Here is a 24,755-nt window from a genome sequence, read left to right on the forward strand (position 1 = left end):
CTAGGGATGCCTGAGTGGTTAACTCAGCTGCCTGTGGCTTAGGTCAAGGTCCCAGGGTCCTGGGATGGAGCCCAACATTGGGCTCCCTGATCAGCAGGGAGCCTGCTTCTCCCTCTCCTGCTGTGGCTCCCCCTGCTTTGTTGTGTCAAATAAAAAAACAAAATCTAAAAAAAAAAAAAGAAAGAAAGAAAGAAAGAAAGAGAAAGAAAAACCCTAAAAACGCCATTAGTAAATTCGAATCTATACCACTTAAAACTACCAAGTTAATTGAAAACATGTTCCTAGGCTTCACAAGCATACCAACACAAACTTCAGAACTAAATTTTCTTAGCATCATCTAAGAATGAATTTCCTATGTTTTTCTACATACACACAGGATCACAGACGATTAGACATTAAGGTAGACATTGCTCCTTTCAGACAAGGTTATTTTTCAAAAATGATATATGGTAAACTGGAGTAAATTACAGGTTGAAATAAGTTCTAGATAAAAATTTGTCCCAATTAAAACGTGAGGTGAAGGGGCGCCTGAGTAGCTAAGTCGTTAAGTGTCTGCCTTCCACTCAGGTCATGATCCCAGGGTCCTGGGATGGAGCCCCACATTGGGTTCCTTGCTCAGCGGAAAGACTGCTTCTTCCTCTCCCACCCCCCTGCTTGTTTACCCTCTCTCCTAGAGTCTCTCTTTGTCAAATAAGTAAGTAAAATCTTAAAAAAATATATGAGGGGAAAATCAGTCTATTTCACCTTTCAGATCATTCATGTTTGTCTTTCAAAAGAAGTCATATCTAACTTTCCTGCAGGGGGAAATGTTCACAGATAATAAACTATCATGGTAAAACCTGCCCTCTTTCAGAGAAAGAGAAAACTGCAGAAAGCTGATAGCATGGGATCATAACATAAAATTTAAAAATCAGTTTATTTTCATATGTTAAAATTCTTTTTTCTGCCACCTCCAGCTTTGCTCTCCTAAAGGAGAGCAAAAAGATTTTCATTTGAAATTAAAGCATCTAGCTGCTTTCTGGGAATGGATATCTTAAATAAAAGTTAAAGACTGGAAGAAACCATGCCCGAAATCTAGTAGGCACTTCACTCGGGAGTTTTGCTGTCAGCAAATGACCCAATCATGGATATCCGAGAACATGGGGGCTGCCTAAGACCATGAGGTCCTTTAAGACATTCACCCTGTCTCTTTCCTAATTCTATTAAAGCAATGATGCTTGACTGGCAGGCACAAAAGAACAAGAAACAAAGGGTTGCTCCTCTCTCTGACACTTCCACTTTGGCACAAAGGAAATAATAAATTCAGCAGCTCTTACAATTATCTTGACCACTGTTGACTTAATTTGGCCTAGAAACTACAGCAGGTCCATTAAACATGGGAATGGTAGGGTGGTAGCCATGTTCCGATTTAGCAACTCAATTTCCTGTTTTTCCAGCAGATCTAATACACAACTGTAGCAGCTATTAAAATTCTGGCTCCTCACCACTGCTCCCCTTGGGGTCAGCTCATACTTCCTCGCTTCCATTTCTCCAGAAATAATAGCATGTGTGCATGTAGGTAAGAGAGATGAAAACCCTCAAGGCCTGGTGATAAATGTCCCATTTAGGTTTCAGCATCTTAACTCTACTTCCTTATAAATATATCTTGGTATAAGTGCAGAAACTGTAACTTAGGCTACAAAGTGAAATGGTATATTAAATTTTTAAAAGTACGAAGGAATGCATGCCTTCGTGTTAATCCTCCAAATTAATCACATTGAAAAACAATGCACTTTTCCCAATGACACTACCATTTTAAAAATATATTCTGATGTCAATGGCGTTCAACCGTGTTTAAAGTCAATGTACACGCTAAAGAGAAAATCAGAATCATTATGGGCATAACTATATCACAACCCTAACTGTTATAATTCAGGTGCTTTTTCAACCCCACTTCAAAGGGTTGCCCCTGAACCACTTTGGTTATTTTCAAAAGTCAAGTCCCCCCCACCCCCAGTATGGCATTTCACTCTTAATTCCGTCCAAAGTAATTTTCTGCAAGTCTGAGGCAATTACAAAAACAAAAAAAAACAAAAACAAAAACAAAAAAACAACAAAAAACAAAACAAAAACCTCTCTCCTATTAACCAGACAGCAGTAGTCCCCGTTTTCTGCGGTTTCACTTGGGCAGTTTTGGTTGCCTGAAGTCAGCAGACGATTCTCCTTCTGAGGGATCGTCATAGGGCCAGGTGTAGACACACGGCCTGCGTCACACGGCCTGCGTAATGCACCTCACTTCACCTCCTCAGGAGGGCATTCTATCATCTCACGTCATCACATCATCACATCATCACCAGAAGGGTGAGTACAGTCCTGTATTTGGGGAGGGTGGGGCGAGGACTAGAGAGTGCACACGTGAGCACAGGTGGGAGTGAGAGAGATCAACCACATCCACATAACTTTTATTACATATAATTTGGTGTCTCTGTCAGATGGGGGCCCCCAGACGTCAGGGGAGAAACAAGCGGAAGCCAGTGGCGTGAGGGCGGTGGAAGAATTCACCTGAGACAGAACAAAGGAGAGAGCAAGTTTATTGAATAGGGTTGGCCCCAGGACAGCAGAGGAGAGACTGCAAGGAGGCAATGGGCGAGGCTGCTTTTAAAGAGGGAAAGTGAGGAAGTCTGGGGATATGGAATTTTCCCTTTTGGATAACTATACCAGTTTATAAGTAGCCCACTGGTTAGTTGGGGCCTACCGATATTTTGGGGGGGGGGGTTCACCTCATGAGCCTGTCTGTGTTCATCCAAGTAAGTGGTCTCTGTGGACCCTCTGTACATTCCATTGCTCCAACCTATTGCCCAAAAGTGACCTCTACCTGTAACTTTAAATTGTTATGGCTGTTCTGTTTTATGATCATTATGTGGTTAATCTCTTACTGTGCCTACCTTATAAATGAAACTTTATCACAGGTGTGTATGCGTAGGGGAAAATGGTGTATATGTAAGGTTCAGTACTATCCCCAGTTTCAGGCATCCACCGCAGGCTGGAACATATGAAACATATCCCCCCTGGATAAGAGGGTGGGGGAGGAAGACTACGGTACTTTATAATTGTTTACATTATCTCTGAAGCTCTAATTTCAGTGAGCAAAGTGTTTCTAATAGGGAGAGAACAAGAGTAACTAGGGAGAATTAAAATGAGGGATTCTTCTCCCTGTTTCTCTAGCACCTCCATTCTCACCGCCTCATAACCACAAACCTGAAAGCCTTAATGGGGCTGTTTTTTCTCTGAAGAGTAGGCAGTTAAGAAACTGACCTGATTCTGTAGTATATGTGTTCTCCTCCCACCAAATTTCTGAAGGCTTGTTTCTGAGCAAGTTCCCTCAGCTATATAGCATGAAAAACACAGATATAATCAGAATACTGCCCAACACAGGGCACAACACATATTCAAAACCCAAATACCTTAATTAATTGCCAATGAAACCTGGAAATTCTGACCTTAGGAAGGATTTATCATGATTTAAAATGGATTAAAACTTATAGATAGTACCAAGTTTTCAGCTTTCTAGGAGCTGAGTAATAGACTTTCTCCTGCCATGGCATTCTTTGCTGTCTTAATACTGACATGACCATCCCAATTAAAGTACTTTGTCAAATTACTCCACATTTTCACACTTCAGCTTTTTTCTTAAGTCTAAACCCATTAAATAGTTTTAACTTATTTACATTTATAAACACTGTGAACCTAAACTATATGAAAATAATAATAAACTACCCAAGCTCACTCTAGCATTTCTCTAAAGACTAGTCAGTCTTTGAGAAGCTTTTCCAAGGGATTCATTCCTCAGATATGAAGTTTGTATGCAAAACTAAAGACATTTGGCCCTTTATAAATAGTCCTGGGAAATTTCTTTCTCCCATACTTTTAGTTTATTTTTACTGTAACAGATGGGGAAAAAATTTAGTAAAGCAGCCTTAAAAAAAAAAAGAGCCTTACAACAACTATCATGTTAGAACACTAAAAACTTACAGATATGAAATATCTTTAACAACAACAAAAACACTTGCTAGAAGTTATAAAGGCAGTTTGACTTAACTCATAATGTAGGTATGGACTCAAGACCTAGAAAGCAACTCCTTCAACTTTGCTCCTAAGTATCTAACTATGTATTAGTCATTTTTCATGAAAGGTTCTCCAGCACATGAAAGAAAAGTTTAGAACTTCTCTTTAAAATATATTCCAATATCATATGTTAAAATTCTGTAGTGCTTGCCAAAGGACCATGCCTGTCTTCACTTAAAAAAAAATCAATCACTAATCACCATTCTGCAAAATTTCTTACTGTAAGATATATTTTGTTATATGCAAACAGAACATTAATCATTTTCTTCCAATTTAAGTTTAATACTTAGAAGTCCTCCTGCCAGGGGCACCTGAGTGGCTCAGTCCTTAAGTGTCTGCCCCTGGCTCGGTTGTGACCCTGGGTCGAGTCCTACATTGGGCTCTCTCCTCAGCAAGGAGCATGCTGCTCCCTCTCCCACTCCCCCTGCTTGTACTGTCTGTCTGTCTGTCTCTCTCTCGTTTTGTCTCTGTCAAATAAAAAAAATAAAATCTTAAAAAAAAGTCCTCCTGCCAGTAAATAAATTTGAATAATCACTACTTCATTTATCAATTTCGTAAGTGAGGCCAAAAGGGTCTACAAACTTTACTAAGGCTACAAGGTAAATATTTTTAGCTTTGCAGGCCATATGATCTCTTTCTGGACCATTCCGCTACGATTGGAAAGCAGTCACAGACAATATGTAAATGAGTGGGTATTGCTGTGTGCCAATAAAACTCTACAGAAACAGAGGATAAGAGATTAATATCCAGAATATGTACAAAACTCCTAATATTCAACAACCAAAAAAGCAAACCCAACTAAAAAATAGGAAAAGAACTTATATAGACATTTCTCAAAAGATATGCAAATAAACAATAAGGACATGAAATGACACTCAGCATCAGTAGTCATCAGGAAAATGCAAATCAAAACTACAATGAGATACCACCTCACACTCATTAGGATGGCAACTATTAAAAAAAAAGAAAGAAAAAAAAAAAGAAAAGAAAAGAAACAGAAACCAACAAGGATTGGCAACTCTTGCCCCCAGTTGTTGGGAATAGCATCACCAATATCGGAAAGACTACGATCGCCCTCGAAAAATTAAAAATAGAATTACCATTTGATCCAGCAATTCTACTTCAAAAGAATTGAAAGCAGGCTCTTAAAAAGATATTTGTACTATGGTGAGTGCTGTGAAGTATGTAAACCTGGCGATACACAGACCTGCACCCTTGGGGCTAATAATACATTATATGTTTATAAAAAATAAAATTGTGGGGGCGCCTGGGTGGCTCAGTGGGTTAAAGCCTCTGCCTTCAGCTCAGGTCATGATCCCAGGGTCCTGGGATCGAGCCCCACATCGGGCTCTCTGCTCGGCAGGAGCCTGCTTCCTCCTCTCTCTCTGCCTGCCTCTCTGCCTACTTGTGATTTCTGTCTGTCAAATAAATAAAATCTTTAAATAAATAAATAAATAAATAAATAAAAATAAAATTGTGAAGAAAAAATAAAATTTAAGAAGATATTTGTATACCCATGTTCCTAGCAGCATTATTCACAATAGCTAAAATAAGGAAGCAACCCAGTGTCCATCCACAGATAAATGGCTAAGCAACACGTAGGCTATCATTCAGCCCTAAAAAAGGAAATTCTGATATATGATACAATATGGGTGAACTTTGAGATCATTATGCTAAGTGAAATAAGCCAGTCACAAAAAAATATATACTCTTGATTCCACTTACACAAGCTACCTAGAGTGGTCAAAATCACAAGAGAATGGTGGCCACCAGAGGACGTGGCAGAGAGGAGAGTGGGAGGTATGTTCAATGGGTATGACGTTTCAGTTTTATAAGATGAAAAGAGTTCTGGAAATGGATGGTGGTGCTGGATTCACAACAATATGAATGTACCACTGAACTGTACATTTTAAAATGTTTAAAATAAATCTTGTTATATGCATTTTACCATCAACAACAACAAAATTAGGGTTAAAACCAAATAGGTGGGGTGCCTGGGTGGCTCAGTTGGTTAAGTGACTGCCTTTGGCTCAGGTCATGATCCCAGGGTTCTGGGATGGAGCCCCACATCAGGCTCCCTGCTCAGAGAGCCTCTCTGCTGCTCTGCCTGCTTGTGCTCTCTCGGTCAATAAATAAATTTTTAAAATCTTAACAAAAAAAAAAAAAAAAAAAGGTGAAGGGCCCATTTCAACCTTCTGGACTTACTTTGCTGGGCCGTAATTTGCTGATCAGAGACAAGCTACTGTATACTAAGCTTGAAGCATAAACAATGTTTTAAAGCTAACACGAAAGTACCATTTCTATGCTAACATCATGTTCTTTTCCTACATAATTTCTTTGGTAACGCTCTTAACACCAGGAACCAATCTCCTAGTGATTAGAAAACATGTTTTACATAAAGTAAGGGCTCGCAAGTTTTGACTAATTAGTTAAATGAAAGCAGTTGTCTCAATAACATAAGTGTGGCATTTATAAATACACCTGGCATTTCAATATTGTAATAAGGTCATAACGTTATTGAATATCCTCTAACACACTGAGAGGAAATTGAACTTGGGACTAAAAGTCTAACATTACCTTAATTTCATTTGTCTTATCTGGTAATTGAATATTCCTACTTTTGAAAGTGCACTATAAATTTAATAGCCATCTAATAGCAAACAGCAGCTTTCCATATGACAAAAGAAGGCTAAAAGTTAACTATGAATTAAATCATCCCAAACACATGAAAATGTTCAATATTTTGAAGACATAAACCAAACATTTAAGTTCCTTTTAAATCCTAGGCATTGGGGTTTTTCATGTGCATTAGAATTTGTAAGAGTTTTTTAAAATATAAAAATGATTTTAGAAGAGTCAAGGCAAGACACTTACAAAGCCACTCTAGATAAAAAAATACTCTGGCCCTTCAGAGTAATTAATAGGGGCAAACTCCGGGTGCCAACATGCCTATTGAGGAAGAGCACAGGTATGGGGATCAGATCTTGTTTCTGTTACTCTTTCATCACTTAAAGTTGCGTGGCTTTGAGTTTGTTAGTTTAGCTCTCAGAGCCTGGATTTCCACAACTGCAAAGTGGAGTTAATATACTTCCTCTGAAAGGAGTATCAAATTTTTTAAAAATATTACTATAAAGCAACTAAATGGAATCTTTAAAGAAGCAAACTAAAGCTGAAAGTGAGGATCGTTGAGTTGCCCGAAAATGATTAATAGCAACCCTCATTCCATCACCTCCATCTCAGATGTTAACACCTACTTAATCATTGGCTCTCAGAACTGATAGCACATTACATTCACTGGAGCAGCATTTAAAACCTCTCCACAGCTTGTCCCAGCATAGGCCAAATAAAACCAGAATAGGTATCAGGTGTGAGAGCATGGGTGTTAAAGATCCCCAGGTAATTCTCATGTTGAAACCTCAGCTAAGATACTCAACTTCTAAATAGTCAACAAATGTTAGCTTACAAGAATTCAGTTTAAACAATCAGTAAAGTTTTAGAGCCAGTAATGCACCCAAATAACAGCTTTAAAAAGTAGCCGCTAAATCAATTAATTTTTTCTACACCTTCAATGAACTCCATAGCTCCAAAGCTGCAAAATTATAAAGCAGGTTTTTTACCCTGGTCCATGCCTAAAAATCTGTCCCGAAATCAAAACATTAACATCACTCAAAGTAAGGCTAACTATACTTTTGACATTTAAATTTCAATGAATTAAAAAACGAAGTGGGGGGGTGGGTATTCATAGGGGAAGTAGCAAACATGAGCAGTAGCAGTTCTAAAGATAAGGTACCCAAACTGACTCTTTGAAATTTAAATATATCTTACAGTGGTCAGGAATGGATTAAAAAATTTTTTTTAAAGGCAATGAACCAGGCAACCAAAGGTTTGGGTTTTCCTTCAGATTTTGCCACATATTTGTTCTGGGTCTTCAGTAAAGTCACTCTGTCTCCAGGCTTCAGATTCTCATTTGTATAATATAGAATTGCACTAGATTTCTTTAAAATGACCTGTTACAACAATGTAAAACTTGGAAAATTACAGAGGGATTCTTTAGAGCAGAGATATCCAAGGAGAACTAAACTAGGCCTCATAGGTTATTAGAGTCATGAGTCATGGTTTAATTAGTTTTGTAGTAAGGAATTTACTTCCCAAGCCCAATAATTTATTGTAACATTGAGATTGCTCCCTGCCACCTCCCATAAGCCCCTATCTGGGATACTTTTTTCCCCCACAATTAAATCATTTTTAACGTTTTGGGGTTTTTGAGAAAAAGAACAAAAGCAATACTGTACTGAATATTCAACAAACATAAGAGGAACTTGGGATATGCGAAGGGACAAGATAGAAAAGTGAAAGATGACGCAATTTTTTTTTTTTAAAGATTTTATTTATTTATTTGAGAGACAGAGAGCACAAGCAGGCAGAGAGGCAGGCAGAGAGAGAGGAGGAAGCAGGCTCCCTGAGGTGCAGAGAGCCCGATGCGGGGCTTGATCCCAGGACACTGGGATCATGACCTGAGCTGAAGGCAGAGGCTTTAACCCACTGAGCCACCCAGGCGCCCCGACACAATTTTTTTTAATGTTTATACTTTGCAGATATCGAACACTTCTCTAAATAGAATGCAAGATAAAATGATACAGTCACGGTGTTACTCCAGATAAGATGTTGAAACATTTTTTGCAGATGTCCCTCAAATTTGGAGAGGGTCAAATTCCTTAGAAGTATTTTCTTCATAGTTGAAGAATTAGATAAAGCAGTTTTGTACATTATTTTCAAGAATATATCAGTTTAACCTTTAAATTCTCAAAAGTGAAATCTGAAGTATCTTTTTTTAAAAATATTTTATTTATTTGACAGAGAGAAATCACAACTAAGCAGAGAGGCAGGCAGAGAGGCAGGCAGAGAGAGAGGAGGAAGCATGCTCCCCGGGGATCATGACCTGAGCAGAAGGCAGAGGCTTTAACCCACTGAGCCACCCAGGCGCCCCAAATCTGAAGTATCTTAACTGTTGTCGTGCTTATCATTAGATAGCTCTTTCCACCCCATTCCAAAGCCATCTCATCTCACCTGTTTTACTCAAAAGTATTGATTTCTGAACACCAGTAAGTGTATTTCCTGTACAAGCATATGCTGTCTTTTTTAGTTGTCCCTTAACTTAATCCATTTTCAAATCCACCAGTTTTGGGTTTTCTTAAAGATTTTATTTATTTGACAGAGAGAGATCACAACTAGGCAGGGAAGCAGGCTCCCCACTGAGCAGAGATTCCAATGCAGGGCTCGATCCCAGGACCCTGAGATCATGACCTGGACTGAAGGCAGAAGCTTAACCCATTTAGCCACACACTTAGCCACCCAGATGCCCCAAATCCACCGGTTTAATACTATCTTACTTTGTGGCCCTCAAATACATTTCCGTATTCCTGAAAATTGTTTCATCTTCAATTCACGTATCTCTGCAGTTTCATTTAGAGGCCCATGCTTTTATGATTAAGATCTTTCAACCAATGTATTTCTTTATACATCCTGATGTGAGAATAAATGGAAGTATATATATTACTGAACAATGAAAACACTGGAAAAATAATAGGAACGGAAGTCAGCAGTAACTGGGCTATTTGCAGAGGGGAGAAGACAATTCGAACAAATGAAAGAATTAATTCATACTCTACATGTTTCCTCTATGTAAGCGTTATACAAAATATCTTTTATATTAGTCATGTTGCTTTGAGACTTTTCCATGTTTCCTCTAGACAACTGCCAATGTTCGCATGGTCTCTGATGAATAAACATGCTGTGACTTGCTTCTAAGGAAACGCCTGTCATGTTCCAGGGAAAAATGACTTCTCTACTCTTAAATCAGGGAAACTGCACAACACTCATTCATTAGTTACAAAGTCCATTTTTCCTTAACGTTTCTTTTCTGGAATGTTTGTGTTCTCTTTAGAGCATTAGAGCCTTCAGATTAACTATCACAAAAGAAACTGAGTTGGGGGACTATATGTAGGAAAAGTTATATTACATCAAAGGGGTTCCCACTTCAGAAGCTCAAAGAGTGCCCATGTTCAGCCTTCACTGTTTACCAAGACGAAGGTTATTTTCAGGTTCTCCTCATCTCTTGCAGAACTACCTGTTCTCATTACTGTTTACCCAAACGTTTAGCAAGGTGATGATTAGCATATCTGGCAGGAAGACATGCTTCATTTAATATTAACTCACCATGTGACAGCCCCTTCCCCTCCAATCTCTCTTCAAACACGTGAGGACACAAAGAAAAGTATCGTTGTTTGCAGTCTGACTTTGCGCTACGCTTTGGCACCAGCAATTGGCCACAGGCACAAACACACCCCCAATCGGAGGCGCTCACCCTGCCGGGGCCCGGAACTGTCATGCAGGCTGACAGCTGGTACACCCTTCCGTGGCCCTCCACCGCTCGCAGAAAAACCCCTTCCTTACAGTCACTTTGACACTGCTCACCTGCCTGGGCCTCAGCCCTTGGCCAAAGAAACTTTTTACCCCCTTCCCAAGAGCTCACTTACAGGTATCGTCCGCCGCGCTCCCAGGGCACCAAACAAGGGGCTCTTTGTTACAGTTTCTGCTCCAGGACTCCTCACCCAATTCCTGGCATTCAGCTGCCCTTCAGCAGCTCCGACCAGCCCCAGTAGAAAAGCAATCAAAACTACCATAGCCCTCCGCCCCCGCGCCCGGGCGGCCTCCAAGGAGTCCGGGAGGAAGCAGGCTCCTCCGCTGCCTCTCCAGCAGCCAGTGAGTCAGGCAGCGAGTTGCCAGCCAGGTAAACGCGCTGCGGCCTTGCTGCCCTCGCCCTCCCCAAGAACTTCCGCGCAGCGCTCTGGACTTACCCTGTTGGGGCCGCGGGAGGCGTGGGCGCAGCCAGGGCGCTCTGCGCTCGCGGGGTTCGGCTGTCCATCGCCCTGCGGGGCGCGGCGCGGGCTCCAGCTCCGAGGCGGCGTGTCACTACTAGAGTGGGAGAGGCCGGCTGGTCAGGGCGGGCCGCGCGCCTACCAAAGGCCTGAGCGGGGCGGGCCGCGCGTCAAAAGCCCGCCCGAGCCCCCCAGCCCCGGGCCGGTCCGCCTCCGGGTGCGCTTCCACCTGCGGGCCGAGGCTCCCAGCCCGCGGGCGCCGCCGCCTCAGGTCCTAGCGGCCGCCGGCAGCTTCGGGGGCGGAAGGCGGCGCTGCAGCCCCCGCCCCGTGGGGCTTACTGGGTAGCCATTTGGCGCCTCTCGGGGCGGGAGAGGAGCTCCGCAGGCTGGAAGGAGGAGGAGCGGGGCAAGAAGCTAGGATCCGAGGCACCGCCGCCACGCCGGCAGCGCGTCTCCGGTCTCCCCCGGCCGAGTTTGCACAAACAAAACACCCCGAGAAAACTTTTCGCGAAGAAAAGTTAGGAGGGCTAGTTCCTCTTTTCCCACCCAGGGCTCCTACTTTCTTTTCAGGAGACAGTGGCTCCCCTGTTCTTTCCCGCGGCTTCCTCTCCCACTCCTCCCTCCCCCGGACCGCGCGCTCGTAGTTGGTCTCAAGCCGGGACTTGAAGGAGGAGAGCGCCGCAGCCTCTCCCGGGCTCAGCACAGCGCGGGCCCGGCGCAGGCAGCGCCTCCCCCTGCCCTGCGGGCGGGGTGGCTGGCCCTCTCGGGGCGCCGCAGGGCCTTTCCCAAGGCGGCTTACTCACCCTGCCCCATTTCCCAGCCCAGAGCCCCGGAGCTCGCCGCCACCGCCTCCGGTCGGCCACCCAGAAGTGCCGACGAGCCTCGGCGGCATCGGAGCGAGAGAGGCAGTGAGCCAGAGCCAGAAACGGGCGGGGGTGGGCGAGGACCGAGTAGGAATTTCCCTCCCACCCGATTTCGGGTCTTTGGGGTCCGGCTAGGGGAGCCGAACGGAAAGGAAACTCCCATTCAGAGAGTTCCCATTCCCATCGCTAGGGCGTCGCTTCGGGAAGCCGGGCGCGCGGTAGCCGAACAGGTGGGGAGAGGAAAGGAGGGTACCTGCCCTGCGAGAACCAGCGGGGAGGACCCGGGCTGCCGCGGAAGTACGGAGAGAAAACTCGCAGAGCGGGGCCTGCAGCTTACTCTCCACGTGGTTCGACCTTCCCCATCCTGGGCGGTTTGTTTTGTTTTGTTTTTCCTCCCCCCAACTTGACCTCTAAGGTTGCTGCTATTCGGTTAAAAGCGCACCTGTGACACTGATTTTTCTAATCGGTGTCAGGTTTAAGCTTGCCCTGTCTTCAGAGGCATATTTCTTTCGTTCTTTTTAAGCATATAACAGCTGTGACATGAGGACTGGAAAAAAATGTCTGATGATAACCTATTAACTAAGAACAAATGGTAGATTTTATTCACCTCTTGGAAATTTTACAGGAATAAAAGAATCACACAGCTGGGTGCTTGTTCGTCCATTTTGGTTCCCAAGCACATGCTCTGTAGATGGTTCTTTACACCTGACAAACAGGTATATTTGCATATCTTGTATAGTATAAATGCCAGCTGAAAGGTGCAAGCCATTTTTGACGGGCCCAAAAGCTTGTCTCAGACCAGCATGTCTTTATTATTACATGGTCTTTTTTAGAGTTTATTGATGACAACAGAGAGCTTAAAAAGTCAGGCTTATGGCTTTATTCCGAAGCCTGGAATACATAAGTCTGCTATCATTTTATCTTATAGTGTTCTTAAATAAGAACACTTTCAGAAAAATAACGTGAAATTAAGAAATTAACCCTAAACTACAATTTAAGAATAAAAATATTTCAATAAACTTTTGCAGAGACTAGGTGAAAGCATGGTAAAGGAGGCCTCTGCTGTCATACTAGCATCAGGTAACCAATCTGTGTTAACCACTTCACCCTAGTGATAAGATAACGTTTGACAGGTAGTAAAACTGATATGTAAAACCAAGTCTTGACTTAATGCTCTTTAATATTTAAGCACTGTAGCAATCAACTAGCATACTAAATGTTAGCTGAAACTAACATACTAAATACCTAGCAATATGCCATCTGTTATGGGCAGTCATTACTATGTACTCCTTTCTGTGCATAATACATTCTTTTCAATGTATCTTTACATATGAAAAGGGGGGAAAGTGGCTTATTTCGATATTGAAACCATATCAGAAAAGTTTCATTTAATATTTTACCTGATTTAAATATTAATCAAATCAATTAAATTAAATGTGTCTGGCTTTTCATCTCTAAATAACTAAGATTAAACAATTTTATGAGTTGGGGCACCAGGGTGGCTCAGTGGGTTAAAGCCTCTGCTTTCGGCTCAGGTCCTGATCCCAGGGTCCTGGGATCGAGCCCCACATCGGACTCTCTGCTCCGCGGAGAGCCTGCTTCCTCCTCTCTCTCCCTCCCTGCCTCTCTTGCCTACTTGTAACCTCTGTCTGTCAAATAAATAAAAATAAAATCTTTAAAAAAAATTTTTTTAGTTAATCTTGCCTCTAAATGACTTACAGTTGCTTGCACAGACAGTAATACAAGTATTGAGTAACGAGTAACAGTGAAACTGAAGTCTATTGACTTTCAGTAATAAATCAAGATTACATTTTAATTAGTTTCCATATTAATTTATGACATGCTAATAAATATTGACTACAGTAGTCTAAACTGAAACATCAAACATTTTCATAACATTTCATAATTGCCGAAAGCATTTTCAGTGATCACCAATTTTTCCTGTCCTAGTTTTAGGTGTAGGGGGAAGATTACACTCTCAACCTCATTGAAAATAGATATAGCGATAAAATTTGTTTTAGTAAGTAAATGTGAACAGACATGAAACGTTTCATTTCCTGGTGGAATCACTGAAGAGCCAGTGCTTGACTCCATGTTCTCTTTTCTAGCTACTGCAATCATGAAGTGAGTATTAAGATGGAAGGGCTGAAGAATCCTATAGGCCAATGATTGACAACTTTCCAAATCACTAATAGCCTAGACCTGATGTTCTTCTCATATGGTACTAACCTCTATCTCCTAGAGTCTGCTAGTTACATACATAATTCATTAGCAAAACAGTAATCACAGTTGCTATAAACTACCTGCTCTCAATCCTTCCCTCTGGTTATGCTGAACTATTGCAAAATTACCCAATTTCCAAGATTTTGGTCAATTTCTCTCTGGAAATCTCCCTTCAAGTCCATCCAACCATTTTTAATGCATGTACTTGGGTATTTTCTCTTCTGAAAGACCTTCCTGACTACGTAGGTAGTATTAGCCCTTCCCTTTCTTAGCCCCAGTAAATTCTGTTGGGTAGGTCCAGGGCCCCATGGTATTTTCAGTTTTCAGTTACATAGTAATAGGGCGTGTGGTGGAGTGAACTTGAGGATCCATGTCTCATCCTTTGTGTCCTGAAAGAATTGCCCAGAACACTGAATGCTATTTGCAAATGTCTGTGGAATGAGTGAAGGAGAGAAGAAATACTTTAAGACTCCATTCCTCAGGGGAATTTTAAGAGGCAAGTGGGAACTTAACTCAGGACAGGCCTTTTCAATTTAAAAGAACAGGTAGGGGTCCCTGGGTGGCTGAGTCCTTAAACATCTGTCTTCAGCTCAGGTATGACTGCTCAGCATGAAGCCTGCTTCTCCCTCTTCCACTCCCCCTTTTTGATTCCCTCCCTCTCTGGCAAATAAATAAATAAATAACAATCTTAAAAAAAAAAAAAAAAAACAACTGGTAGGTCATTTAAAATGGAGCGGATACTGAATTTGTTCCTTTTGGGAGAGACTTATTTACATCTACCTGATGGAGTTAGTTTCAAAATCACCAGGTAGAAAGAAGATCCATTTAGCTATATATCTCTTCAAATGATAGTTTACGTTCTAGGTTTCTGCTTGGAGAATATTAAAAGAGAAAAAGGTTTACATACATAATAAATGTGTATGTGCTTATATAAAAAACAGATACCATATGAAGTGGGCAATGCAAAAGTTATTGGAGAAATAGAATTGGAGTTTGTCTAAATATTTTGTAAATTATTTGGTACAATGAAAAACTTTTTAATATTTATGTTTTTATTCAAATATAAGCACCACAGAATAGATTTATTTAAAACAAAAAATCAGGGCGCCTGGGTGGCTCAGTTGGTTGAGCGACGGCCTTTGACTCAGGTCATGATCCCAGACACCCGGGATCAAATCCTCCCTCGAATCCCACAATGGGTTCCCGGCTCCATGTGGAGTCTGCTTCTCCCTCTGACCTCTTCCCTCACATGCTCTCCCTCACTGACTCTCTCAAATAAATTTTTAAAAATTAAAAAAAAAAGTAAAACAAAAAAATCATACTTAAGAGGTGATCTATCTCCATATGTATTTCACTTTAGCATTGTATAGCCTAAAGAAAGTGCTTATGTCTTCCTAGATTGTGTATGTGTATGTGTGTGAGAGGTTTTATATAGCAAGATCAGAGATGTTGCAAGGTAGTATTCAATTTTAATGAAACTCTTAGACTTTGCACTTCATAGAAGCCCCTTAATCTCAGTCAAGTATGCCTTTATTATTATTATTAAGGTCTTTATTAGAGTTTATTGATGACAACAGGAATCTAAAAGTCAGGCTTACGGCTTTATTCCCAAGTCTGGAATATATACATAATAGTTTATTATCATTTTGTCTTCTTATGGTGTTCTTATAATTTACAGAATACTCCCACATGATATAAAACATAGAAAGTGTTGTTAGAAGTCAGTGTCTTCAATATAAATACTCCAAAGAGCTTTATCCTTTATTCTAAAGTACCCAAATCCTTTTTGTCCTCTCGCAGCCAGGATTCTTAGACAGGTTTTCTACTTAGTCACTACTGTCTCTATTTTTATCATTGGCATACTGCTTTTCTTCCTCTCTTATTTCTCATCTTATTTTAATGCCTTTCACTTTCAAACTGCCCAGTAACTGTTTTGTAAGTGAAAATAAATTCAGCAGATATATATAGATAGATAGATAGATAGATAGATAGATTTTTTTTTTTAAGATTTTGTTTCTTTACTTGAAAGAGAGAGTATGGGGGAAGGTGGGGAAGGGACGCTCTTTGCACTGAAGACAGAAATACACTTGAAGGAATTTGTGAAAAATGATTAAATTTTTAAATGTGTGTTTGTGTAATGTCTAATGTATATAATTATGATAAAACTTACAGATTAGTTTTGTCCATTGAAATTACTTCCAGACCAAATGTTAATTATATTTATTTAAAAGCGAAAACAGGGGCACCTGGCTGGCTCAGTCTCTGGAGCATGCAACTCTTCATCTCAGGGTCATGAGTTCAAACCCCACACTGGGTGTAGGACTTACTTAAAAAAAAAAAAACTAAAAGCAAATGCAACAACTAAAGGTTGTATTATTTATGTAGTTTTTAATAACCACGGCTAATATAACTAATTATAGCCATTTTTGTATTAAAGAATGCTCATAAAATGTATACTATGTGAAATAAGTAACACACTCAAATGAAATGGTAGTATAATGATTATATTTTTAAGTGTTTAATACATATTTCCTCTTTAATTTTTATAGCTCACATGTATGAGGGTACTTGAGTGTGGAGGATGTTATATTTTTTATGGTTTTTAAAATACTACTAGAAGAAGTCATATTTGGTTATAATATTTCTAAAATATCAGTAAATCCACTTTTCTTCTATGAAGTTTAACATTTACTTGTATCAGAGTTTGAAGAAAATAGGAACAATACTATTTATAGAATAAAATTTAAATTGTGCTTTTCATGACCTTATGTTTGGAATTACATTTTATTATCGCATTATACCATTGATCATTTTTTTTAAGATTTTATTTATTTGACAGTGAGAGAAATCACAAGTAGGCAGAGAGGAGGCAGGCAGAGAGGAGGTAGGCAGAGAGAGAGGGGGAAGCAGGCTCCCTGCTGAGCAGAGAGCCCATGGGACATGCGGGGCTCGATCCCAGGACCCTGAGATCATGACCTGAGCCAAAGGCAGAGGCTTAATCCACTGAGCCACCCAGGCGTCCCCCATTTATCTTTTGGGGGGTCATTTCTATGCAAGCATTCTAGAGATTAAAAGTAACCAAAATTAAAAAATAATAAAAATTTAATAGAAATTGAAGTACCAAAATAAATATGATTTCTGTCCATTTCAATGAGTTTTTAACTTATATTTTATATTTCAAAACTTAGAAAATCCCTGTATATTTTCTTTGCATAGAATTTCCAAGTAGATTATATATTTATGAATTAAATTTTGAATAAAGGGAGCATTTCTTGAATATCTATAATACCTAACACTGGGTTTGAGAAACAAAGATGGCAAAGATACTGCCTCTGCCCTGGAGGGGCTGATAGACCACTGGGTTTATCAATAATATTTTTGTGAGACTCAATCAAGTGAAAATCTAAAAAAAAAAATTGGTCATTAGTCATTTGAAGGATCCCTATCTCTCTTCCAATTGATAAAATTAAACATTTTTTTCAACCCTAATTATCAAAAGAAGAAATGTCTGAGTTTAGTATGCAATGGCTCTTATAAATGGCACTGTATTTCTATATTATCACATACATTTCTAAGCAAAGACTCTTATTAACATGCATACATTCCAGGATAGAGGTGAGGCCTCTGGAAACATGCATGGGCATGCAGACATGTAAAATATTAAGTACTATAGGCATGCAGGAGGGCTGAGTTTTCAGTGCCCATTCAAATTCCAAGCTACAGATTCTGATATATCAACACCAAATTGTCTAAAATCCATTTTCTTACTCCCCTTTTAATATGTCTTTTTGTCACAATGAATTTCTGTTCCTAGATTCTATAAATCTGTTATTGGTTGGCAGTAATTATCTAACTCATTGGAAAACAGTGAGCCCTTTTATGTCATTGAAGTATCAGCACTGTTTGAAAGACAATTATCATATGATCTCACTCATATATGGAATTTAAGAAACAAAACAGGATCATAGGAGAAGAGAGGAAAAAATAAAAAATAAAACAAGAAGAAATCAGGGAGACAAGACACGAGACTTTTAATCATAGAAAGCAGACTGAGGATTGCTGTGGGGGAGGCTGGTAGGGGGTTGGGTAGCTGGGTGGTAGACATTAAAGGGGGCACGTGAGGTAATGAGCACTGGGTATATCATATACGACTGATGATGAATCACTGACCCCTACTTCAGAAACCAATAATACATTATATGTTAATTGAATTTAAATTTTTAAATTGGAAAAAGAAAAATTTCCAAAAAAATATCAGCTCTGTTAAAATTAACCTTGTGATTTACAATTTAAACACCATTCTCATACGGGTGTTTTCTCTGTTTTCTTAAGAAACCAAAACAAAAACAGGCTAATGACCAAAAAGTGAACTTAAATTATATCTTAATATTGCCTATTGAATTGTAACTGTAGATGGGCACTACTTTTCTCCCTTAAGGAGATTTGTAAGCCCTTAATTACTTGCCAGTGTCCTTATATCTCAAAATGTACAACTTTGACTGAGGCAGCCACTGACTCTGGCTTTCCAAACATAAAATATAACAGGTCTCAGCATAATGTATTATGCCAAGGCTCCTCATCCAACAACTGCTTTTTCTCTTGGGAGGCTGAGCATGTGTGTGGTTAACTAACTACCACAGCAGTTAAGAGCTCAGACTTTGGAGCCAGACAGATTTGGGTTCACATCCCTGTCTTGGCTACTCACTATCTGGGTAACATTAGGAGAATTACTGTTCCTGGGAAAGAATAAGCATTCAGTGAAGGTGATATAAACATCCGATAAGGGTGACAGAAACCCCTTTCTTAAAGAATGGGAGCCACCTATGTCTTGGTTAAGGCCTAGTCTGTAAAGCGGAATGTTCTTGCTTCACGTTGGGAAAGTCTGCCTTTCTGTGCTTGTGATGACCTTGGTCAAGTCATTAAACTATTGAATCTTCAATCTCCTTATCTCAATAATGAGTTTCAGTTCTTTTTTTTTTTTTTAAGATTTTATTTATTTATTTGACAGAGAGAGGTCACAAGTAGGCAGAGAGGCAGGCAGAGAGGCAGGCAGAGAGAGAGAGGGAGAAACAGGCTCCCCACTGAGCAGAGAGCCCGACGTGGGGCTCGATCCCAGGACCCTGAGATCATGACCTGAGCCAAAGGCAGAGGCTCAAACCACTGAGCCTCACAGGTTCCCCATGAGTTCAGTTCTTTTTCCCTCCATCTGTGTTGAGTAATCAAGCTCATTGCATTAAAAGCTATTGAATTTATGTATAAAGACTATTAATAACAAAACTTCACATTATAACACCTTGTAAAGTACTTTCATTCACTGAGTATAGTTTGAGTCCTTTAAGAGTTTGCAGAGATAAACACTCATATCCCTATATTACAGTTCTATAAATTGAAACAAATGACTTGCCTGAGGACTCAAAACTAGGGAAATGGCAAAATGAGAAGCAAAAGTTATTTTTTTTAGTAACATTACAATTACCTTGCTGCAAGTATAAGAGGTTAGTCCATAGAAAATTAATATTATTATATAAATATCATGTTGAATATCATTTCCCATCTCTGAATTCTAGGTCAAAAGTACTGGCTAGGGGAACCTGGGTGGCTCAGTTGGCCAAGCATCTGCCTTTGGCTCAGGTCATGACCCCAGGGTTCTGGGATCTAGAGCCCCGAATCTGGCTCCCTGCCAAGCAGAGAGAACATAAGCAGGGGGAGCAGTAGAAGGAGGAGAATAGCTTCTCCCTCTCCTTCTACTGCTCCCTCTGCTTGTACTCTCTCACTCACTCTGTCAAATAAATAAATAAAATCTTTAAAAAAAAAAAAAAAAAACCATACTGGCTACCTAAACCTGCTTGTCCCAAAGGATCTACTTTAGCTTGGGGAGACTTTGAGACTGTGGATGTTTCCAGTTTCATCCAAGAAATATGAGGGTTAGAAAAGCAAAACACAGAAACTTAAAGATGATCTGAAATTCAGATGCTTTCTGGAGTGAGTCACCCTTGACCTAAATCAATTACACTGTATATTTCCCTCTACTGACAAGAAAAAAAAATTCACCTGAGAATATCAAAGGCAGCCAGTCAAGATAAATAACTCACAAACTATATATTTGGAATATGAGTAGTATGATGGAAAGAGTACACTAGTAAAAGTCCAGGTAAAGTAATAGAAGTTCATGTATCTAGCACATATTAGGTATAGAGTTGGGTTTTATTTTCCAATTTTGATCTTTAATTACTGGCTATTTTTAAACTATTTTGCCCTGATGAATGTGGTTGAAGTGGGAAAATGTGATAGGAAAGCAGAAAAGGGTGGAATTATAAACTGTATATATGTGAGTGTATCAACTTTGAGTCTTTTTTATATGTAAATGGGGAAAATAATACCTATTCATTTTTCTTTTAAAGATTTTATTTATTTATTTGACAGAGATCACAAGTAGGCAGAGAGGCAGGCAGAGAGAGGAGGGAAGCAGGCTCCCCACCGAGCAGAGAGCCCAATGTGGGGCTCGATCCCAGGACCTTGGGATCATGACCTGAGCCAAAGGCAGAGGCTTTAACCCACTGAGCCACCCAGGTGCCCCAATAATACCTATTCATTAACAGACTGAACAGAATGTCCAGCACATTGAGGGTACTCAAGCAGCTTGACCATACAAGTCTAAGTCTGAATTAAAAATGTATTCAGGGGTGGGGCACCTGGGTGGCTCAGTGGGTTAAGCCTCTGCCTTTGGCTCAGGTCATGATCTCAGGGTCCTGGGATTGAACCCTGCATTGGGCTTTCTGCTCAGCAGGGAGCCTGCTTCCCCCTCTCTCTGCCTGCCTCTCTTGAGTACTTGTGATCTCTCTCTCTCTTTCTCTGTATCAAATAAATAAATCTTAAAAAAAAAAAAAAGTACTCAGGGGTGCCTGGGTGGTTCAGTTGGTTAAGGGACTGCCTTTGGCTTGGGTCATGATCCCAGGGTCCTGGGATTGAGCCCCTTATCAGGCTCCCTGCTTGGAGAGGGACCTGCTTCTGGTGCTCCCAGTGCTTCTGCTCTCCTGCTATCTCATTCTGTGGAATAAATAAAATTTAAAAAAAAAAAAGCACTCAAAAAAAGAAATGGTAGGAGAAGTTGCTATGCAGATCACTGCTGACTAATGTATTTTCTTCTGGGTATATTACATTTATCAGGCATCACAATATACTTAGGTAGAAGATTATTTGCATAAGGTAATTTTCTTTGGTTGTTTTTTTTTTTTAATATTTTATTTATCTGACAGAGAGAAATCACAACTAGGCAGGCAGAGAGAGAGGAGGAAGCAGGCTCCCCGTCGAGCAGAGAGCCCGATGTGGGGCTCGATCCCAGGACCCTGGGACCATGACCCAAGCCGAAGGCAGAGGCTTCAACCCACTGAGTCACCCAGGCACCCCTCTTTGGTTGTTTTTGTATGATTATTTATAGGAGCTACTGTATAAATTCAGTTAGTATATATTTTCTAATTCTTTACAGTTTTCTATTGTAATATATAAGGTGGATAACTTTGGTCAACAAGAACAAATATTCTCATACGGAGATCTGGGAATGTACTAAGTAAATATATAGTTATCTTTGGAATAAAAAAATAAAAATGGAATTAAGATGTTCTTTCTGGGGCGCCTGGGTGGCTCCATGGGTTAAAGCCCCTGTCTTCAGCTCAGGTCATGATCTCAGGGTCCTGGGATCAAGGCCCTCGTTGGGTTCTCTGCTCAGCGGAGAACCTGCTTCCCCTTCTCTCTCTTTGCCTACTGTGATCTCTCTGTCAAATAAATAAATAAAATTTAAAAAAAAAAGATGTTCTTTCTGAGGGTGTGAAAGGAATGATATACAACCATATCATTTTTAACCTCTGAATTTCCTGACTGCGTGGGAACTATTTATGACAATCAGTGACCTTTGTGTGGAATGTTACTAAAACACAGTTTTACGTCAGGCAAATATGAAACTACTTTCTATATATTTTGGTTTGGATTAAGAATTGCCTCATAGCCCCAGGCATGATTCTTGTGCATGCTATAAATTTTGCTACCTGTCGATGCTATACAACAAGCTGAGATATTGCTAGCACTATTTCAACACCCAAGAGCTTCCTTCCAATGCTTTCTGAAATATCTCACCTTTTCTTTTCTTTATGATGTTAGAGGAAGTTGAAGAATTTTAAAAAGTGAGTTGGTAGAACATACTAACTGTAGTTTCAGAATGCTATCCTTCCATTTATGAGTTCTGTGCTTTAAATGACATTGGCTGTAGAAGTCTAACAAAAAAACAATAAATATACCTAGTTATTTCAGCATTAGCATGTCTTTAAACTTGAACATCAAGGCAATCCAGTGAGGCTAGCCACTTTACAGTTACAGTTTTATTAGTGGGAATTCATAATCCCATATCTGAAGGAAAATTTGGAAAATAATTTCATAACTTAGTTTCTTCATCAATAAGACAGTGATAAATTGGTATGATATTCTATAGAGTTGGAAGGTTTGAATTACGAATAAGTAACAAATAATTATACATATAAAAAAGGTGTCACAGATGGGAATTGTAAAATGTTAAATCTGAGAAAGAACCATCTCTTACATTTATTGGAAAACAGAGACTTATAAATAGAATTGTCATTGGGCCTGGGTGGCTCAGTTGTCATTAACCGCCTGCCTTTGGTTCAGGTGATGATCCCAGGGATCAAGTCCGTATTGACCCCCTGCTCAGTGGGAAGCCTGCTTTTCCCTCTCCCTATACCCTTCCCAACCCACTCGTGCTCTCTCTCACTATCTCTCACTTTCAAATAAATAAAATCTTTTTAAAAATAGGGTTGTCAGATTTAGTAAATAAAAATACAGGATGCCTAGGGGCAGAACTTCCCCGGGGAAGGGGGTCGGGATCTTCAGCCTGGGTCGTGCTTCATGCCTGTACTTGTCCCCTGCTGGGATGCTGCCTCTGTGGTGCCCCGTGCCCCGCAGGCTGGGTTTGGGTGAGGCTGGACTCGGTGCCAGATGCACCCTGCCACCCCAGCCATGCGTGCAGACCTTTGGATTACTCCATGTACACGTAAGCCTGCTGCAGCTGCAACGCTCTGCACAACCCAGGAGGATAAAACTTCTGTTGAATCCCTGAATGATGAAATTAAAGAGGAAAAGAAGATACAGAGCATTAAGTCCCTTCCCCAGATGTCTGGAGGTTGGTAGCTGGAAATGAATGGAACAGAAGCCAAACTATTGAGGAAAGTTGCTAGAGAAAAGATCACTGCCACTTTCAACATTCGTAATAGCATCCTACCAACATTTGATGGGGAGGAGGAGCCTAGAAGATGAGGTTGGGCAAAAAGAGAAGGACAAGAGCGACATTTTCTCCATCGGGGAAATGAGCTTTCAGTCCATTGGCAAGTCTTTGTGAAAGGGCATTGAACACCAATTCCATGGCCTGTACCTTATATGACCACCTGGTGGATTTCTTGGCAGACTGAGGGGCGGATAACACTTTTGTAGTTGAATTAGTGGACCTCTGCACAGCCCTGGAGCACCAGGAATACATTACTTTTCTCATAGATCTCAAAAGTTTTGTCAAGAGTCAGTAGAGCAGACAAAGACATTGAACATCTTAAATTCATGGCAGGCCTTGCCCAGGGAACCGTCCTACTCTGAAGCCAGTCAAACCCATGCTTTGAGATGGTTTTCAGCCTAACATCCTGGAAAATAATCCAAGTTTAAACAATTTGCATTGTCCTCTTATTTACTCTTCATTTATTTCTTCTCTACAAATCTGTTATTCCTAGATGTTTGTATAACATAATGATGGACAATAAAGTTGGTTTATGTCCTCAAAAAAATGAAAACAAAAACAAAAAAATCAGGATGCCAAGTTAAATTTGAATTTCAGGTAACAATGAATAACTTTTGGCCTAAGTATGTCCCATGCAATATTTAATTATGCAAAATAGTTATTTGTTGTTTATTTCTGAAAATCAACTTGAACTGGCATCCTGTATTTTATCTGGCAATCCTACCCTAAAGGTATCATAATTCTTTTCAAAACACATATAGCTAACTAAATACTGAGGCAGGAACAGAATCTGAACAATTAAGGAGTTTACAGACATTCCTACAAAGGATTGTTATATAGTAGCATATTTTATTTTATTTTATTTTATTTTATTTTATTTTATTTTATTTTATTTTATTTTATTTTATTTTATTTTATTTTATTTTGGCAGAGAGCAGGAGAGCACAAGCAAGGGGAGTGCTAGAAGGAAAGGGAGAAGTAGGCTTCCTGCTGAGCGAGGAGCTCCATGCTAGGCTCAATCCCTAGAGCCTCAGGGACCACAACAGGTGCCAAAGGCAGAGGCTTAACTAACAGTCACCCAGGCACCCCTATAGTAGCATGTTTTAGGAAAGAAAATAACTATATTTCATAACCATAATTTCATAAGAAACTGGAAATAACGTAACTGTTTAAAAAGGAAAGCTTTGAATCTATTGATTCTAGTTACCAAACTCTGAATTATTTTTTTTCCTAAGAATTTAAAAAAGGGGCTTACATTTACAAATCAGAGTTTCTTTTTAAATTTTTGCTAAAAATGTAAGAAACTCATTTGGTCGCCCCTGTTAACCAGAGCTGAATAGTAGCTATTCCTCAAAGCTTGTTTCTGGATACTTCTAGTCAATAACTCAAGTCATTTTT

The 24,755-nt window shown here is 40.1% G+C and overlaps 1 protein-coding gene and 1 pseudogene across 8 annotated transcripts in view; one reads left to right on the forward strand and one right to left on the reverse strand.

Annotated features, from left to right (window-relative positions):
* Positions 1 to 12,155, reverse strand: part of COBLL1 (cordon-bleu WH2 repeat protein like 1) — a 168,473-nt gene extending 156,318 nt beyond the window's left edge. For 3 of the 8 annotated variants that reach the window (XM_046018449.1, XM_046018448.1, XM_046018447.1), the window contains exons 1-2: positions 11,786 to 12,069; positions 10,962 to 11,079 (exon numbers count right to left, since the gene is read on the reverse strand). In XM_046018449.1, coding sequence (XP_045874405.1) covers positions 10,962 to 11,079; positions 11,786 to 12,008 — 341 coding nt within the window. In that variant the 5' untranslated portion in view covers positions 12,009 to 12,069. Of the gene's footprint in view, positions 1 to 10,640; positions 10,896 to 10,961; positions 11,080 to 11,541; positions 11,563 to 11,785; positions 12,070 to 12,098 lie in introns of those variants that run through there. The other 5 variants (XM_046018451.1, XM_046018455.1, XM_046018450.1 and 2 more) reach the window with 5 other exon arrangements.
* A 733-nt stretch (positions 12,156 to 12,888) lies between these two features.
* On the forward strand, positions 12,889 to 23,652 carry LOC123950416 (annotated as a pseudogene).
* Positions 23,653 to 24,755: the final 1,103 nt, after the last annotated feature.

Source organism: Meles meles, chromosome 9, assembly GCF_922984935.1.
Source record: "Meles meles chromosome 9, mMelMel3.1 paternal haplotype, whole genome shotgun sequence".
NCBI classification, from domain to species: domain Eukaryota; kingdom Metazoa; phylum Chordata; class Mammalia; order Carnivora; family Mustelidae; genus Meles; species Meles meles.